Source organism: Piliocolobus tephrosceles, chromosome 4, assembly GCF_002776525.5.
Source record: "Piliocolobus tephrosceles isolate RC106 chromosome 4, ASM277652v3, whole genome shotgun sequence".
Taxonomy (NCBI): Eukaryota; Metazoa; Chordata; class Mammalia; order Primates; family Cercopithecidae; genus Piliocolobus; species Piliocolobus tephrosceles.
The window spans coordinates 176873899-176892422 of NC_045437.1; the positions used below are offsets into that span (position 1 = coordinate 176873899).

General features: G+C 38.9%; 1 protein-coding gene across 4 annotated transcripts in view; it reads right to left on the reverse strand.

The window, feature by feature from the left end:
* DCP2 (decapping mRNA 2) overlaps window positions 1-17334 on the reverse strand; it is a 43285-nt gene extending 25951 nt beyond the window's left edge. For 2 of the 4 annotated variants that reach the window (XM_023197738.2, XM_023197728.2), the window contains exons 1-4: window positions 17050-17334; window positions 7749-7900; window positions 3812-3939; window positions 3326-3424 (exon numbers count right to left, since the gene is read on the reverse strand). In XM_023197738.2, the coding sequence (XP_023053506.1) occupies window positions 3326-3424; window positions 3812-3939; window positions 7749-7900; window positions 17050-17102 (432 nt within the window). In that variant the 5' untranslated portion in view covers window positions 17103-17334. Of the gene's footprint in view, window positions 1-3325; window positions 3425-3811; window positions 3940-7748; window positions 7901-15800; window positions 15854-17049 lie in introns of those variants that run through there. The other 2 variants (XM_023197745.1, XM_031935499.1) reach the window with 2 other exon arrangements.
* Window positions 17335-18524: the final 1190 nt, after the last annotated feature.

The window sequence follows — 18524 nt, forward strand, 5'->3', positions numbered from 1 at the left end:
AAAAAAAAAAAAAAAAAAAAAAAAAAAAAAAAATCAAAAGTCAACCTTGCCTTTAAAACTCCTATTCCAAAAATTTATTTCCTTAGTCAGCTATAAAAGGATGTCATGGAGATCAAAAAGAATGTTTAGAGGTTAGAATTTTTATCATGAAAATGAAAACATTATCCCTGAAATTAAGAGACTATGGCTCCTCAGAATGTCTGTGCTTCCTATGGAACTAGTTTTGTTATTCCAACTAATGTAATATCCTCTTCCTGACCTGGACAACCACCTTACTGCCGTAAGACCAGTCTAATTCCATGTACAGAGCTACAATCAATTCCTCTAAGTAGGATACTATTGATTTCTATTTTGTCCTTCCTTATGAGCAAGAGAACTACAAAGTTTGAGGAAATAAAAGGGAGGACTTTTACAGATACTCCGTCTCATTTCCTACCCTCTACAGAAAGAAAAGCTAAGCTCTTAGGGGATGTGGCAATTCCTCACATTCTCACCAAACTGCTTTCAATTTTAAGAGTTGTGCATTAACCTCCATTTACTCATACACAACAGCTTTGTCTATATGCTGTTGTAAATAATAGCTTGGGCAAGCTGCTTCATATCAAATTTAAAATACAGCATTTTCAATCATTTTTTAATCCTATTACAAAGTGAATAACCACTAATGGTTTTTCTATAATAAACAACCACCAGTAGTTTGTAAAAAGTTTCACTATTATCCCTCATTAATAGTTACACCCAAACTTAAAGTAGGCAGTAAACACTGTTGCAGGAAATCAAGTCAAACATATACAAGGCAATGAATTCTAATGAAATATGCCACAAAATCCATATTACCATTTCAAAAAGTCTTAAATTCATCAAATCACTATCACCTTAGAATTTTTTCCGTAAAGATATTACTTCTAAAGGACTTGAGTGAATCTCCTTAAAAGTCTCTATGGCTTACAGAGGTTAAGTGACTAGCCTCAAGTCTCTAGGGTACTGGGTAACAAAATCTATGCTAGAACAAAAATCTTTCAAGTCCTAGGCCAATCTGCTTTCCCTTATATCATACTTCCTGTCAGTTCAACTTCTCAAATCTCAAGAATAATTGTGTGATACATGATAAATTGTGTGATAAATGGTAAGAACTAAGAATATGGCCAACAATCCATCACAAGGTATTATATAATAGTGAATTGTAAAGACAATAATTGCTATTGAAGTTCAGAGACTACTATTTGCTAGAGTTAACTGGTAAGATTTTAAAATAGAATTTTAAGAAAGAATGAAGGCTGGGCATGGTGGCTCACGCCTGTAATCCCAGCACTTTGGGAGGCTGAGGCAGGAAGATCACTTAAGCCCAGAAGTTCAAGACCAGCCTGGGCAACATAGTGAGACCCACATCATTAAAAAAAAAAAAAAAAATTAGCCAGGCATGGTGGCATGCAACTGTGGTCCCAACTACTTGGGAGGCTAAGAGGCAGGATGATTGCTTGAGCCCAGGCAGTCAAGGCTGCAGTGCACTATGATCATGTCATTGCACTCCAACCTCAGTAAAACACAGCAAGACCCTGTCTCAAAAAAAAAGAGGAAAAAAAAAAAAAGAATGAACTTCAAAGAACATCCATTATAAACTTCATTTTAAGAAACTAAGGCCCAGTCAAGCACGGTGGCTCATGTCTGTAATCCGAGCACTCCGAGGCCGAGGAGGACAGATCACTTGACCTCAGAAGTTCAAAATCAGCCTGGACAACACAGACTTTGCCTCTACAAAAAAAAAAAAACATTCAAAAAAATTAGCTACGCATGGTAGTGCACACCTGTAGTCCCAGCTACTCTGGAGGCTGAGGCAGGAGGATGGCTTGAGCCCAGAAAGTTGAGGCTGCGGTGAACTATGATGGTACCACTGGACGACAAAGGGAGATCCTACACCAAAAATAATTATATGTGTATGTGTGTATCTCTATGTGTATATTTATACACACACACATATATGAGAGAAAAGAAACTTAAGCCCTATACACAGTTAGTGGGTGGTAGTGGCAGTCCTTCAGGGAAAAGGGATTTGAGTTGGGTTCAGAAACGTATCTAGATAGGAGCTGAACAGAAGGAACGAGAGGACATTCCAGGTAGGGAAATAACAGCAAAAAAAAAAAATTTTTTTTTTTTGAGACAGAGTTTCACTTTTGTAGCCCAGGCTGGAGTGCAATGGTGATCTCGGCTCACTGCAACCTCTGCCTCCTGGGTTCAGGAGATTCTCCTGCCTCAGCCTCCCAAGTAGCTGGGATTACAGGAATGTGCCACCATGTCCAGCTAATTTTTTGTATTTTTAGTAGAGACGGGGTTTCTCCATGTTGGTCAGGCTGGTCTCAAACTCCCGACCTCAGGTGATCCGCCCGACTCAGCCTCCCAAAGTGCTGGGATTACAGGAGTGAACCACCATGCCCAGCCATAACAGCAAAAATTTAAAGGCTGAAACTAATCAATCAAGTTCAAGAGAGAGAGAATAAACTGTTTTGACTGAAAATACAATAAATTCAGAAAAGGTTAAGATTTGTGTTGGGGAGAGGGGACAGAGTTTAAAAACTTAAAGAATTAAACTTTATCCTATAGGCAGTGGAAAGCCTGAGTGGGTTTTCAGCAACAAACGTCAACTTCTCAGAAAAGTCCAAATTGCGGCCGGGCGCGGTGGCTCATGCCTGTAATCCCAGCACTTTGGGAGGCTGAGGCAGGTGGATCACGAGGTCAGGAGATGGAGACAACAGTGAAACCCCATCTCTACTAAAAATACAAAAAATGAGCCGGGAGCAGTGGTGGGCTCCTGTAATCCCAGGTACTCGGGAAGCTGAGGCAGGAGAATGGCATGAACCCAGGAGGCGGAGCTTGCAGTGAGCCGAGATCACACCACTGCACTCCAGCCTGGGTGACAGAGTGAGACTCCATCTCAAAAAAAAAAAAAAAAAGAAAATTCCAAATTGTGCACTTGTCAGGAAGTCAAGACTATAAACATTAAATAAGGATTACAACAGCCACAACGTTTAACCTATAGCAAATCTAATTCTAAAGGTAAAGGAGGGAAAAATGTCATCATAAAGAAAGGAACAAGAGATAAAACAAAATGGACCATTAAAAAAAATGGGAACAGATAAGAGAATAAATGAAAAGAGATGTGGATAAAAGAATCAACAGTGATGTTAGAAAAATTTAAGTTACTTCAAGCACTTTCCAGCACTCAAGTTCTGGAAAGGATTAAGACAGTTCAAAGAAGTCTATATGGCTAAAAAGATACATTCAGACCCTAACAGCCAAATTTACTATGTATCAAACTGGAATAACTTACCTCTCTAGCAGCACAATCATGAGGAGCTTCTTCTTTATTTACTTTTCCTTTTGGAAATCCCCAGCCTGATTTTGCTAGGTACCCCTGAACCAGTAGTACCTATAAAACAAGCAGAGGTAAAAATCAAACTTGCCCTCCTTTTCCATGCTCCTTTCTAAAAATCAAAGGCATTTTTCTCCACGCTTGAGGTAACTGTTTATCTTCCATGAGCCTGAATACACCGCCACCAGTGTGAAAGCATTCTGCCCATTAAAAAAAAAAAAAAAGTCTTCAACAATTAAGCGACACTTTTTTGTACCACGCCATAACTGCAACAAGTAAAAAATCTGCAGACCTAGCATGCAGATAAAATATACAAAACTTGGCCTTTTAGCACTAAAAATCTAAGTATATTTTAAAACCTCAATTTAGGAACACTACATCAGTAACAAATTTTGTTAATAGACTAACGATCGCCATTTAACTAAAAATCTTTATTACACTCACATTTTCAAGTGTCTCATCAAGAATAATTGCACCATATGTTGGTACTCCCATTTTATATTCCTTCCATTCGTCCAAAACTTTTTCCACATCTTCACCTTGAGGCAGCAAAAACGGACAATGACTGAAGAGTATAAATAGTGTCAAGGAAGTTACTTTCTCCTTTAATATGGCTTGAGAAATTATATGCAGAAAGAGACCCATTTAAATCAACAGTGTATTTTATGTGAAATTATTCAAATCTTCCCTCATTTAAGTGTAGCATTTTGGCCGGGCATGATGGCTCACACCTGTAATCCCAGCACTATGGAAGACCAACGCAGGTGGCGTTTTTGTTTTTTCCACATTTGTTTTCTCTTAAAACGTCATTGTTAACTTTCGCATTTATAGCCTACACACAAATCAAGTAAGTCTTGAGTACTCATAGTCCTGGATCCCTGAGTTAACACAAACTAATTCTAGACCATGTAAACACCTAGAACACTTCTCGTTAAGTGAGTCAAATTCATAATACCAGGTAATTACAGATATTAGCAATAACAAGAAATAGAATTACATATATAAAATGATAGCAAGAAACAGAAAAAAATATATTGCTAAGAGAAAGAAACTATCACATCAGAAAAACAAAGTGGCTAATTCTGGGAAGGAGAAGTATGAATGAGGTATGCCATTCTATACTGTTTACCACATATATATTGTTTCCATAATGAAGAACACTTTTATGAAGTTTTACTTTAAGGATTACAGAGAAAGGCAAATCCAGGTATTAAGGAAAACATAGCCAGTTTCAAAGAAACTGGGCAGCGTAAAATATTAATAGTAAAGTAAGTAAAATCCAAACCCTGAAATTATATGCTCAGACTTCCAACACTCCATGCTATCAAATGCCTCTTCACTATAATACCGTTAATTATTAAAAAAAAGTGGAGAAAATGATAATCTATGATATTATCTCTCAAAATGAGGTCTTTTAAGGGTTCTAAATTCCTCAATAAAAACTTGTATACTCTGTGTTTTCATTTTGATATTACTCTAACATGCAATCTGAGCATATTTTCAATTATCTAGATGACCATATGTATCAAATACTACCACTTGATTTCACAGACCATACTGGTACTAGTACTACTTTAATTGCTACTGGCTATTAAAAACAGAAATAAAGCTAATCTACAAGTGATGCATTACGATCAAATGACATATGACATAATATAGAAAGTAATGATTCGTAACAGCAGAGAAAGGTGGTGTTAGTACAGGTACACCCAACTCAAAACACCCTCAAAGAAGTTGGCATTATATTCATTCACATTGTGATGAAAAGTCTGGCTTAAAAAAAAAAAAAAAATTACATCAAATTCATTTTATTAATTTCAATTTTACGTGTTCTACAATTCTGTAATTTAAAATTTGTTTCATAGTTGTAGTACAAATGAAATAGGTCCTCAGAGCCCAAGTCAGTCAGTCATCTATGACAACACTGTAAACTGGCCAGGTGTGGTGGCTGATACCCGTAATTCTAGCACTTTGGGAGGTCAAAGCAGGAGGAATGCTTGAGCCCAGGAGTTCAAAACCAGCCTGGGCAACATAGTAAGACCCTGTACCTACAATTTTTTTCTTAAGACAAGCGCAAAGTTAATCTCAATATAATTAGTCCATGCCTTCATTTCGGGAGGGGGAAAAAAGATACAAGCTTGGATACAACATTAACCATTCCACGAAGCTCTGTGGTTCTGTAAGGGGTGTTAAGATTCTAAAAGGTATTACAAGTCTGGCTTTACACGTTTAGTAAAATCCCTAGCAGAACTTCAGCCAAGGAGCAAATCTGGGATACTTTTGTCTGTATCCACATTGCTGAGTGCTTACTGAAGAAAAAAAAAAAAAAAAAAAATCACAAGACTACGCATAATTTACAAAAGAGAAAACAGAAGCATAGACAAGTTCCACAATTTACCCAAAGACACATAGCTAGTAAGTGGTAGGGAAAGGATGCTAACTCAAAGGATGTGGCTCCAGAACTTATGCTCTTAACAAAGTAGGCAGTCTTCTCTACTGCAATATCCCACATGTACCATCAACTCAACTTGCCCATAACTGAACCCATCAATCCCCTACAACATTTCTCATTTTCCTGTCAATGGGATGGCAGTCTCATATACTCAACTGCTCATACTACAAACCTGGGTACCATCCTTTCTTCTACTTCTCCTCAGATATCCAAGTCATCACCAATCTTACCTCCTAAATAACTTTCAAATTTGATCTCTTCTATTCATTTCTACTACCACAGACTTTCTCTCTCTAGTAAATTAATAAAATAGCATGTTAACTAGATTCTCAGAATCCAATCTTGCCTTCCTCCAATTCACTGTTCACACTATTCCACAGCAGTCTTGAGTAACACCCCATGGGAAGAAATAAGCAAATGTGTGAAAATGTTAATAATAAATGAATACAGATGAAGGGTATGATGGCAGTTGTCATGTTCTTTAGTCATCTCCAAAAGTTACATTTTTTTCCAAAATAAAAGGTTTTTTAAAATGTTTTTTAAATATGGCCTACAAGACCCCTACACATTTTAGCCCCTGAGTTACTCTGTAGCATCATCTCTTATCTTTCCCATTTAGTCTAAAATACAGTAATTTTTTTCACTTCCTCCAATTTTCCTCACATAAATCACTATCTCAAAGAAGGCTTCTATTTAGCTTCCAAAATTTTTTTTTGGAGTAATAGTTAACATTTATTACTTATTAACATTTATTAATCTCTGTGCCAGGTAAACGATTTACATGTACAAATATATGTGTCTCAAACTTATCCTTTGAATTAGGCACTATTAATAACCTTATTTTTCAGGAAGAAACTGGGATCGTCATCTAAGAGAAAGTAAATAACCTACCCAATATTTTCAAGTGGCCAAGATGGGAATCAAACTCACAGCCTCCAAATCGTAAGTAGGTATCCCTCTTCCGTTCCCACTGAACACTGTGCTTCCATATCACATCCTACCACACTGCACTGTAATCATTTCCTTTCTTTTCTCATCTTCTTGAAGATACTGAGTCCACTCTGTTCACTGCATAAGGCCTGGCACAGAGTAACCATGCAGTTACTTAATGAAGTGTACCACATTAAACATTCCTTCTCCATGTAACTATTCTTAGTTAACTAAAAGAAACATACCTAAAACAAAGGTTCTTGGTGTTTTTTAAAAGCAGGGAAAGTGTAAAACTCAGGTGCAATCACACACAAAGTGTTATTCAAAACCATAAAGCTGCTCTAGTAGAGTTGTAAGTCCATACAAAATAACCAAAGCAAAAGGGGACTTGGTTATTTTAATGTTTCCATAACTAGATTGTAACTCCTGAAAATCAGTCTACTAAGATTTCTCCAGAGAACCTATCACCAAGGCCTTTAACAAAGACAGTGCTCAATATATTTCTATTCCCCTTCGATTTCTCATTAACTTCTACACATTTAATCAAATGGTTTGATCACTTCTTTCTTTGAAATCTGTCTCCCATCAGTGTTTTCTTTGTAGTCCCACAACTATGGCTCAAGGACTTATTGCCCTGAATCTCAAGTGATGTAACATACCAACCAATAAATCTTGGATACCGTTTTTGTTTGTTTGAGACAGGGTCTCGCTCTGTGAGATTAAAGATCATCTGGTTACATGGAACAGCAAGAGTAAAGTTCTACAAACAGGCTAGCTATTCATGGAAAAAAAATCAAATTTAATCAGTGTACATTTCAGGGAGTCCTCTGTATAAAAATATGATTATTATTAAATTGTCTATTTATGTTTGACAATTTTTAGTAATCAAGTATGTTTTTCTCTAATAGTTTTAAAATCTGAAAAGACAAGCAAAAAGAAATTTGTGCTAAAATATATTTCTAACAAGAAAGATAGTCATTATATTAATAAAAAGGATATCAGCTTTAGCAAAGTCTCTTATCCCACACTGAGGTAATCCTGGTGTGTTCTGCATGTAGAAATCCAAGTAAAACCAATGGGCAAGTTCAATCTGAAAACACACTCGGATTGCATTGTCTCTTTCCTCGCTGGGAATATGCAAAATAAATCGGCTGTCAAAAACAAAACGCATATAAAAATTAAATTTACAAACTATAACGATTTATCTTAGGCTATTTAAGTGCTTCATACCTGACCCACCAACTTAGAAAAGGGACCAAGAGCAGTACTGCTGTTCAAGGAAGCAATTAATATTTGAGGGAAACTACTATAGGGAAGATGAGTCTTAGAGAGGGAGAAGACACCACACGTATCTCACTTTTAATACAATTTGTTCCGAGCCTGTGCACCCTCTGTTCACAAGTACAGAGATCAGCTTAAGAGCTCACTAACAACAAAAGTGAGCAAGAAAACCTCCACTTCCTCCCATGTCTGGCAACATTTCCAAGAATACAGGTAAATATATTCATACAATTACATTCTAAAATGTATGCTATTACATTATCTTCACATATAAAATATTACCAAGAAATATTGGAAAATAAACCAATATTCTGTGGCGCATTAATACACTAGACTTCTCAAAGAACATCACCTGCAGTCTCAGTTCAAACTTTCAAATATACTCACTTTTCAAAACCCTAAATTGTCTTTTCCATGTACATTGAGGAAAGGAGGGAAAGACATATTTCTTTTACATATAATATAAAGTATATTGCATGCACACATATGTAATTAGGATAATGAACCTCTTTATTATGAAACATACAAGTTAAAATTCATCAATCTAAGTGAATGTTGTAACTTACAGCAGTCATTAAGCAGCTATCAATTACTTTTTCCAATGTTAAGCATTTTTGGTAATCCTTTTTCCCAGTAACCATTAGAGACAGATTCAAGTCCGTTGGTTTTTAAAGTCATTTTTTAAATTTAAAATAGTACCACCCAGTTTGATTACTTGTTTAATCACTATCATAGTAAATAATTCTTGGCTGTTTCCAAATTTCAAATAAGAATACTCTTCTCCAATTATAAGAGGACCTTCTCAACAAAGGAATTAAAAATTAGCCAGGCATGGTGGCATGCATCTGTAGTCCTAGCTACTCGGGAGGCTAAGGCAGGAGGATCACTTGAGCCCAGGTGTTCAAGGCTGCAGTGGGCTATGATCATGTCACTACACTCCAGCCTGGGTGATGAGACACTGTCTCAAAAACATATATATATATATATATATATATATATATATATATATATAAAGAAATAAAAACAATGCTGGAGTGGCAAAAGGCATTTTAATCAGGTTTTTAGGAATTGCAATTTGGGAGACACAAGTCTAGTAAGCAGCTAAATCATGTTCCATTCAGGTAAGGTTAGGCAGAGCTTGTAAGGGCTACTGTAAATTTACGTATCTGGAAGGTTTTAGCACAGTCCATGATTAATGATGGCTGGTTGTCAGCTCAGGATGTCTCTAGTCAGTGATCAATATAGTTGAGCATGGTTCTCTCCCCAGGAGGTTGATCAGGCCCAGTATATACACCTCAAGCCAAATGCAGCTAGTTTTACACTTTGGCCCAGTTCAGCAGGTGAAACTCCATCTAAATGTGTATGTGACTGGGATCCAACTCCTTATGCCCTCCTGGTTCCTTTTTGGATATTCTGATATAATCATCTCCATTGTGGATTTTCTTTTCACAATTCAGATCCATCAGTTTCATTTTGGAATTTTTCCCCCCACAATTCAGATTCATCAGTTTCATCTTTAAGACTTTTAGTCTTCTTGGCCGGGCGCGGTGGCTCAAGCCTGTAATCCCAGCACTTTGGGAGGCCGAGACGGGCGGATCACGAGCTCAGGAGATCGAGACCATCCTGGCTAACACGGTGAAACCCCGTCTCTACTAAAAATACAAAAAACTAGCCGGGCGAGGTGGCGGGCACCTGTAGTCCCAGCTACTCCGGAGGCTGAGGCGGGAGAATGGCGTAAACCCGGGAGGCGGAGCTTGCAGTGAGCTGAGATCCGGCCACTGCACTCCAGCCTGGGCGACAGAGAGAGACTCCGTCTCAAAAAAAAAAAAAAGACTTTTAGTCTTCTGATCTGTTCCAGTCTGAGTCAGCTGTCCTCTACACCTGGTACACATCTGTCACCTCTACACTGCCCTTTCACTAGCATCTTATAGTTCCCTGTGCCTTTATCCCACAGAGGTCATGTTTCTTGTATTTTTGTCTTCATCCTCCTTAATTCACTTCCTTGTTTCCACGAAGTACATCTTCACATATCTTATGGAGGAAGGATGCAAAGGGGAGGTAAATATTGAGATACTATACATCTAAAAATGTCTTTATCCTCATACTTGATAATTTGGGTAAAGAATTCTAAGTTGGAAACGATTTTCTTTCAGAATTTTCAACAGTGCTCTCTCATTCCAACTTCCAATTTTGATATTGAGAAAATTGAAGCCATTCTTTTTTTTTTCTTTTTACTTCTAACTTGTGCCAAGGACAAAAGCCATTCAGATTCTTAATGTTTTGTATATGACTTTTTTTTTTTTTTTCTAGTCTGGATGCTTCTGACATCTTCCTTCTGCCCCCAGTGTTGTGAAATTTTGCAGTGTCTATTTTTAATCCACTGCACTGTCATTCCATAGACCATATGTACTTGGAAACTCATATCCTTCAGTGCCGAAACGTCTCGTAAGTCAATCCTACTATGAATCTTTATGTTTCTATATTGCCTTACCAGGCATGGTAGTACATGCCTCAAATTCCAGCTACTCAAGCCAAGGAGTTCAAATCCAGTCTGGTCAACAATAGCAGACCCCGTCTCTATTTTTTTAAAAAAAAAAAAAAACTAGCTCCCTGTATCAATTACATTAATTTTGCTTTTCATTTTTCCTAGTTCTCCTCAGCTCCCCTCTGTTGAAATGCTGAAATTTTAACTGTCAGAGGCAAATGTAACATTGCCTTAGGGACCTGTGGGGAAGGGGAGGGGAATTACTCAGTGTAATGTTTTTCAGAACCAAGTGATCTATTTTCTCTATTTAAGAAACATGTTCATCTTACTTTAAGAGAAACCCAAACATCATCAGTTTTGTTAACATCTTGGTTTTTGAAAGAACTTCAATCTGTAATTGGCATTCAGAATGCCCTTGGCATGGCAGTCTGTGTGATGGCATTTAAAACCTGTGAAATTCTTGAGCCCAACTTGATTAACCAAAACTGATAACCACCACCTTTATCTTTTAAAGTCTGTTTTATCTTTATTTTAAAAAATGAAAAACCCTCAAGTGTAAGAGCCAGCTCCCTGTCTACTCACATAAAGGAGAAGCCTATTAATGAATAAACCCCCTCAAATGTCTCATCATTAATATAAAAAGGCATCCAAAAATCACCTACCATCTAAGGAAAATGTGAAGCATGACAAGAAAAAGTTTAACTGACCCTGAAGAAAACATAATTGAGGAACCAGAAGAAAACAGGGGGGTTGAAAGATGGAATTATCCTAAAAGAAATTTAAATGGGTATTCCTTTTTCAGAGCAACTGTATTTTTCTTTTTTAAAATGTACAATAACTAAGTAAGACCCCTGGGGGGGGGGGGTAAAAAAACAAAAAACAAAAAACTATGATTACTATAACCAACAGAAGCAGTGGAAGGCAGTATTAAGGATATCACCTAGACACTGATACTCAAAATGTGGACCCTAAGCCACGTGGGAACTAAATGTGAAAAGAGAAACAGGTATTTTAGACATTAAAGGACTCAGTCTACTTCCTAATGACCCCCCTCAAAGAAATTAACTTAAAATGCGCACAAGCAAAACAAGAATGAAAATCAAGAAAGGATAAAATATGATATCCAAGAAAGAATAAGTACCACCTTAGGGAGTTGTGAAGGTGAATTCTAGTATTCTAGTTGCTAGGCAAGTCTGGGGAGCAACTAGCCCAGACTGGATTAGGAGGATGGAGGTCCCCAAGAGCAGAGTCAAAAGGGAAAAAAGGATTCTGTAGAAAGTGTGACTAAGGATAAAATACGGAAGCAGATGAGAAGGGGTGAAAAAAGCAGCTAGAAACTTTGGTCATATTAGGAGAGGAGTACATGTACAACAGAATTATAGTCCAAATGTGAAGCAAAAACACCAAAGTTAGAACAGAAAGCCAACTGTCCCCTCCCTTCAGAAAAATGGATTTCAAGAATAGCCAGAAGGGGCCTGGCATGGTGGTTCCCACCTGTAATCCCAGCACCTTGGGAGGCCAAGGCAGGCAGATCACCTGAGGTCAGGAGTTCAAGACCAGCCTGGCTAACACATGGTGAAACCCTGTCTCCACTAACAATATAAAAAATGGTGTGGTGGCAGGCACCTGTTATCCCAGCTACTCGGGAGGATGAGGCAGGAGAATCGCTAGAACCCGGGAGACAGGGGTTGCAGTGAGCTGAGACCACATCATTGCCTCCGGCCTGGGCAACCGAGAGAGACTCTGTCTCAAAAAAAAAAAAAAAAGGCTAGAAGGAATCAGGCAATAATAACGAAAGCATATATTTATTTCCCTGAAGAAAAAACTTAATGGTACCATCATTTTTACCAATTCGTAGGACATAACAAAGGAGAATTCATTTAGATATTCTGCAAGACACTTACAAAGGGATCCTGACTATGCCCTGATGGAAAAGAAACTAGCCACTGAAGACTTGCCTCTACTGTAAAAACTATATAGCTATTTACACTGTATTTTTATTGTTCAGCTTTTACAATCAACAAATAGTACAAAATATAACAGACTTAACTTTACAAAATGGAATACAAATATTATCAATTCTAATTTTTAAAAAGTTAATCTGGATAGAAGCCGAGGGAATGGGCAAGAAAAAATGAGGCACTAATCATCTCACCAGATCGGAGACTCAAGAAATACTGTAAGTTTGTAAAATAAATATAATTTTAAGTATATTAAAGTCACAAAGGGGCCAGCATGGTAGTTCACACCTGTAATCTCAACACTTTGGGAGGTGGAGGCAGGAGGATTGCTTGAGGCTACAAGTAAGTTCGAGACCAGGCTGGGCAAAGATCCCATCTCTACCAAAAAAAAAAAAAAAATGTATTTAATACCTGGGCATGGTGGTACATGCCTATAGTCCTGGCTACTCAGGAGGCTGAGCCAAGTGGATAGCTTGAGTCCAGGAGTTGGAAGTTATAGTGAGCTATGATCATGCCTGGGCAATGGAGCAAGAACCCTGTCTCTAAAAACAAAGTCAAAGTCACAAAGGCAAACAATGGAACAATTTAAAATACTGACAGAGACATATTGGAAGTAGGATGGGGCAATAGTGGGTGTGGTGAACTGAACTCTCACCTAGTACCTACCAAGTTGAACCAAATCCCCAATTCAATATAGAAAGCTGACAAAACGAGGAAGTGGCACAAGTATATTTTAAAATACTGAGGTATCCACCAGAACTTAAAACAAGTAAAAGTCAATGCCTCAACAGGAATAGAAAAGGGTAGGGTAAGAAACTAAGACTGTTGCCTGTCATTTAGAAATCTGTCTGTACTCTGATTTTCAAAACCATGTACATGATTACATATTTTTAATAGGAAAAAGTTCTTAAGTTTATAAGAGCTGATGTATGAAAATTAAATATTTAATGCTTTCATTCTGTGAATGCTTTTGATCTGTTTTAAAAGTTTAAAAGTACGTGTACATATGTTACTATATGTATATATAGTAATAGCTGAAATAAAATGGCTTCCGCTACAATTTGTTATGGGAAAAACTGCATAACACAAAATATTTTCTCAATGTTCCTACAAACAGGACATTAGCACAAGGATTGCAATTAGAAAAATGTTCCAGTTGAATTCAACGCTAAAACGGCTAGCTGAAGATGAGCACAAATTATTTAATTAACCTATGCTATCACCAAAATAGCAGCGACACTAGTTGCCAGAAAATACCTTTCTCCTTTTAACACTAGTGTGGCCTTACTATACCCAACTCTTAAAAGGGCTTTAGAAAAATTCCAAGCATTTATTTGAACCAACCAACTTTTCAGTTTCTGCTTTAAAAACATGCTTTTCAATTCTTTAATAAGCTAGTTTAAACAGTATTGAAAAACTCTGTATTTGAGTTTTAATGCCAAAAATCATGGTGTATCAAAAACAAGTATCATAAAATGCTACAGATTTACCTTTACACACACTTTTTAAATTATAAAGCAGTTTTTGTTCACTAGAATATTTTAAGACAAAACTCTTCCCTTCCTCTCCTCTAATCCTATTCCACTCAGAAAGTAAACAGTATTACTAGTTCGGTGCATATTCTTTCGGCACACAAATACATACACCTCCTGCTCTCACACACACACACACACACACACACACACACTTAAAAATTTGTTTTCACAAAAGGCACCAAGTGACTAAATAAGTATTTCACTCAGTATACTGTGTACATCTTTTCAGCACACCAATATTTTCCCTCAGTTTACTGCATGCTAATTGCCTGAGGAACTTACAATGGCTGCACAATATTCCAATAAATGGAATATTCCATACTAAAGCATCTGTCTTAGGTTATGAGCAGTATAATGGTTACAAAGTCACATTTTGAAAATTTAAGTCTCCTGCTCTCATTTCTCACATCAAAAGGCAAGATTTAACAGAAACATGTAACTTATCAAAAAACAAAGTAACACTCAAAAAAACTTCCTAAATACACTAATAATAAGCAACAGAACTGGGGCAAAAAAATGAAGGGAATAAAAACAAGCATCTGGATCCAATTCATAAATCAAGAGATATGTAAAAGAGAACAAAGAAGTTCAGAAAAATCAACTCAAATTAAGTTTTATTTTTACAGAAGTTTACCAAATCCTAAGTGTAAAAAAAAAAGTTTTAATCCACAATGAAAAGCTTGAATCAGTAACATTAAAAATCTTTCAATTAATCAAAACTATAAATATTAACTTGAAAATGGCATTTATTTTAAAACCTGAAGTTCTGAGAAATGTTTACTTGGTTTCATTATTATAGCTAGCCCTAAGTTTTAAATATATCATATCCTTGTTTATACAGCCAAAAAAAGTAACTGCAAAAAGAAATTTCTCGAAAGGAAAAAAGTTACTCCATTCAAAAATATTTGTATAACAGCTTAAATACACTCACTGGAAAACCAAGTATCTTTAACACTTGACAGGTGCTTAATATATTGTTTACAAAACACAACGTAATTATTTTGTGAATAGGTTCCATACATAAAATCATAATAGCTGACATCACTACTTTAAACGATGTAATCCTAAATATGCAAATTAACCCCAATACTAGTAGGAAGACTAGCTCTGATGTCTGTAAAATATGTAAGATCACCACATATTTTTCTAAATCAACTCTTACCCCATTAACCCACAGCCAATTACTGATCACCTTTCTAAATACCTATCTTCAATTTTTTTCTAACTATAAAATGCATACCCGTTAAAAAATCTTGGAAACAAAGAAAACAAAGATCACAATCTCATAATCCCACTATTGGTTCACGTGCTTCTAGTCATTTATCCAAATACACATATCAAATTCAGTTTTTTCCTTTTTTTGTTATTTGGGACAAGAAACTAAGTGCCTTTTCAGTGGTTCATTTGAATCTACCACACTTCAAAAATTACACATCTACCATCACCAAAGAAGTACAACGCCATTTTTATTAGTTGCAAAATTAGACTACTTTTCTGTATGTATTTTCGCGAGGTTTAAAACATTAGGCTTATTACTTCTTCCTGGTGTGAGAGAAAAAGCACAGGCACTGTAAAGAAAAAGGAATAGATTTCAAATCTTGATTTTGTCAATTAGGATGAATATGACCTTACGTAAATTACAAAATTCCTGAACCTGTTTGGCAGGTGAAAATGGAAATATACTAACTGCACCTACCAAACAGGGCTAATTGAGGATTAAATAAAACAATACATGTAAAGGTAGTGCCTGGCCCACAGTAGAAACTCCAGGCCGGACGTGGTGACTCACGCCTGTAATTCCAGCACTTTGGGAGGCCGAGGCGGGTGGATCACGAGGTCAGCACTTTGGGAGGCCGAGGCAGGTGAATCACGAGGTCAGGAGTTCGAGATCAGCACAGCCAAGATGGTGAAACCCCGTCTCTACCAAAAATACAAAAATTAGCCGGGTTGTGGTGGCGGGCGCCTGAAATCCCAGCTGCTCGGGAGGCTGAGGCAGAAACTCGCTTGAACCCGGGAGGCAGAGGTTGCAGTGAGCCGAGATCGCGCCACTGCATTCCAGGCTGGGCGAAAGAAAAAAAAAAAAAAAAAAACCTCCACAAATACCAGTTCTTTACTTTCCATTAAACAGCGTGAAGGAGATACAACTACTAAAAGCCTGCCTTTTAAAACATAAATACAGTAACTGTGAGCGAAAAGGTGTTATCACTTGTAATCACAATGCACACACCACTTGGCGACAACTCCGGGTATCACTGCACCCCAAATTTTACCTTCGGAAAGGAAGTATTTTTAAGTATCCTACACGTGTTTGGCTATCTGAAATCAGAGTTGACAAGAGGCAAAAATGCAAAAAATTTCTCATGTGAAGTATACACCCTGAGTTAAAACCCCGCGACTGAGAATTTCCTTTAAAATAGGGTAATTAAGGACGAAAGGAAAAGCAGCTCTACATTTTTCCCTCTCTCCCCCAAAGACAAGTCTAGGGATGAGGAAAAAAAGTAATTTCTTACAGGAATTTACAGAGAACGCCACGCACAAATAACACGCAGGCGTCAGAGGGAGTCCGAAAAATTGCTCCCTGCGCAGGTCCGCGCACCTGGGATCCTAAGGCTTAAATCACTACCCTGGGGTCTTCCTTCAGAACCGGGCAATGAGACGGGGAGGAGGGGGTGCACGGCGCGGAAAAGTCACAGAGGCAGAAAAAACAATGGGAGAGGGAGGCGGCGGCAACACACTAAGACCCAGGCTCCGGCGAAGCGGCTGCGCCTGCGGGAAAGCAAAATCGTTGAGTCACTTAAAAAATAAGGAAATTCCGGGTTCTCTGAGGGGCAGGACGGAGGGCCGTGAGAAGCAGGGAGGCTGCGGCGGAAAGAGGGGCGGTGTCGTCGGAGAGCAGGGTCGACGATGGAAAGCGAGCAGCGGCGGGAGCCGAAAGCGAGGACCTGGACGTGGGCCGGGGAGAAGATCCGGAGGCCTCTGGGGGTCGGCGAAACTGAGAAAACCCGACGGGGGCGAAAAGGGGTCGGGCAGCGCAGTACCTGCAGAGATCGTCCAGGACGCTGCCGGGAATCTCCACCCGTTTGGTCTCCATGATGAGGACCCACAGCAGGAACAGTGCATCCCGGCTCCGCGCGGCCGGGAACTGACGGTACGGCACGAGGACTCCGGCTCGCCGGAGAGCGGACAGCCGAGGGAGCCGCGGCACAGACCACTCCAACGGAGACGAGAAGGGGAAGGGGCGGGACCCGCTCACTTCCGTCCCGCTCCCTCAGCCTTGGACCCCGAGACTGGGCCAAGGCTCGGGGCGGAGCCCCTGGAGTCACGCCCCTGCTCGCTTAAAAGGCCCAATGGGAAGCTGAAGAATTGGGACCCTAAACACTCTAAGCCAATGAGACGTTTGTTTATTGGTCCGCTACTTCCAATCCGTCTTCAAGCTGCTCAGTTGCTACTCAGAAAACCAACTTCCCGCCGCCTTTGGGGTGGCTACACGCAGGCGCACCGCGCCTCCTGCGCGCGTCCAGGAAGTTTAGAGGGGTCGGGGCTTACCGTGTAGACGCCGAGACAGAGCCACGTCCGGGACTTTGGCCTGTTGTGCAGGACGTCGCGGTGACTGAGCTCTTTCCTCTGCAGGGCCGACCCTGAGGATCCGTTCAACACAAGAGTATACTCGCGATTCCTGTCACCAAGTATCATGCACTTATCGCTGCCCCCGGCAACTCCAGGCCAAGAGCTGTGCCTCTTTCACTACAAACCCTTGGAGACGGTGTCCATTTTCGAGGTGGCTCACCTCTGTCCTGCCTTAGGCACCTGGTTCCAAGTGTGAAGACAAGGACTTTATCTCAGTATCTGGCACCTAGCAAAATCTTAGAAAATACTGATTTAAGCTGAACTCTGATCTGTATTCCACCCTCTGCACAAAGCAACCCCAACCTGCTCGTCCTTATTCGTTCCTCATCTTGCTTAATGGAGTCCAATCCATTTGGGATCTTTGGAGAAACTAGATCCATCTGTTCTTCTTCCTCTTATATCAGACCCACAGGCCCACACACACCTGCTCCGTCACAAGTTTAGTCTGTTCTACCATTTAATCTCCCATCTTTTGTCTAAATTTGTCAAATGCCATTGTGTACTTCAGTTTGGCATCATTTCTCCATACTACAGCGAGAGCTGCCTAACCAGTGACCCCTGCCTCCATTCGTGGCCTGTGCAACTGCCTATGAACAAGTTATCTTTTCAGCTTCTGCTGTATGATCAAGCCCAAGGTCCCTTGGCATAAGAGGCCCGTCACCCTCTATTTTGCTCCCCTGTTTTCCATCTTTTTTTTCCCCTCTGTCTTGGAGAATTCCTCAAATTTATCTTCCCAACAACTACAGAGGTTTTACTTCTTTGGAGTTCTATTTTGTTCTTCAAATGCCCCTTTATTGTGGTGTCATATTCTTGCTTTATGTATTTTATTTTATCCTTCTGAGGATTTTAATAGATTTTGACGTTTTCTTCTCCCTGAGTAGTCTTA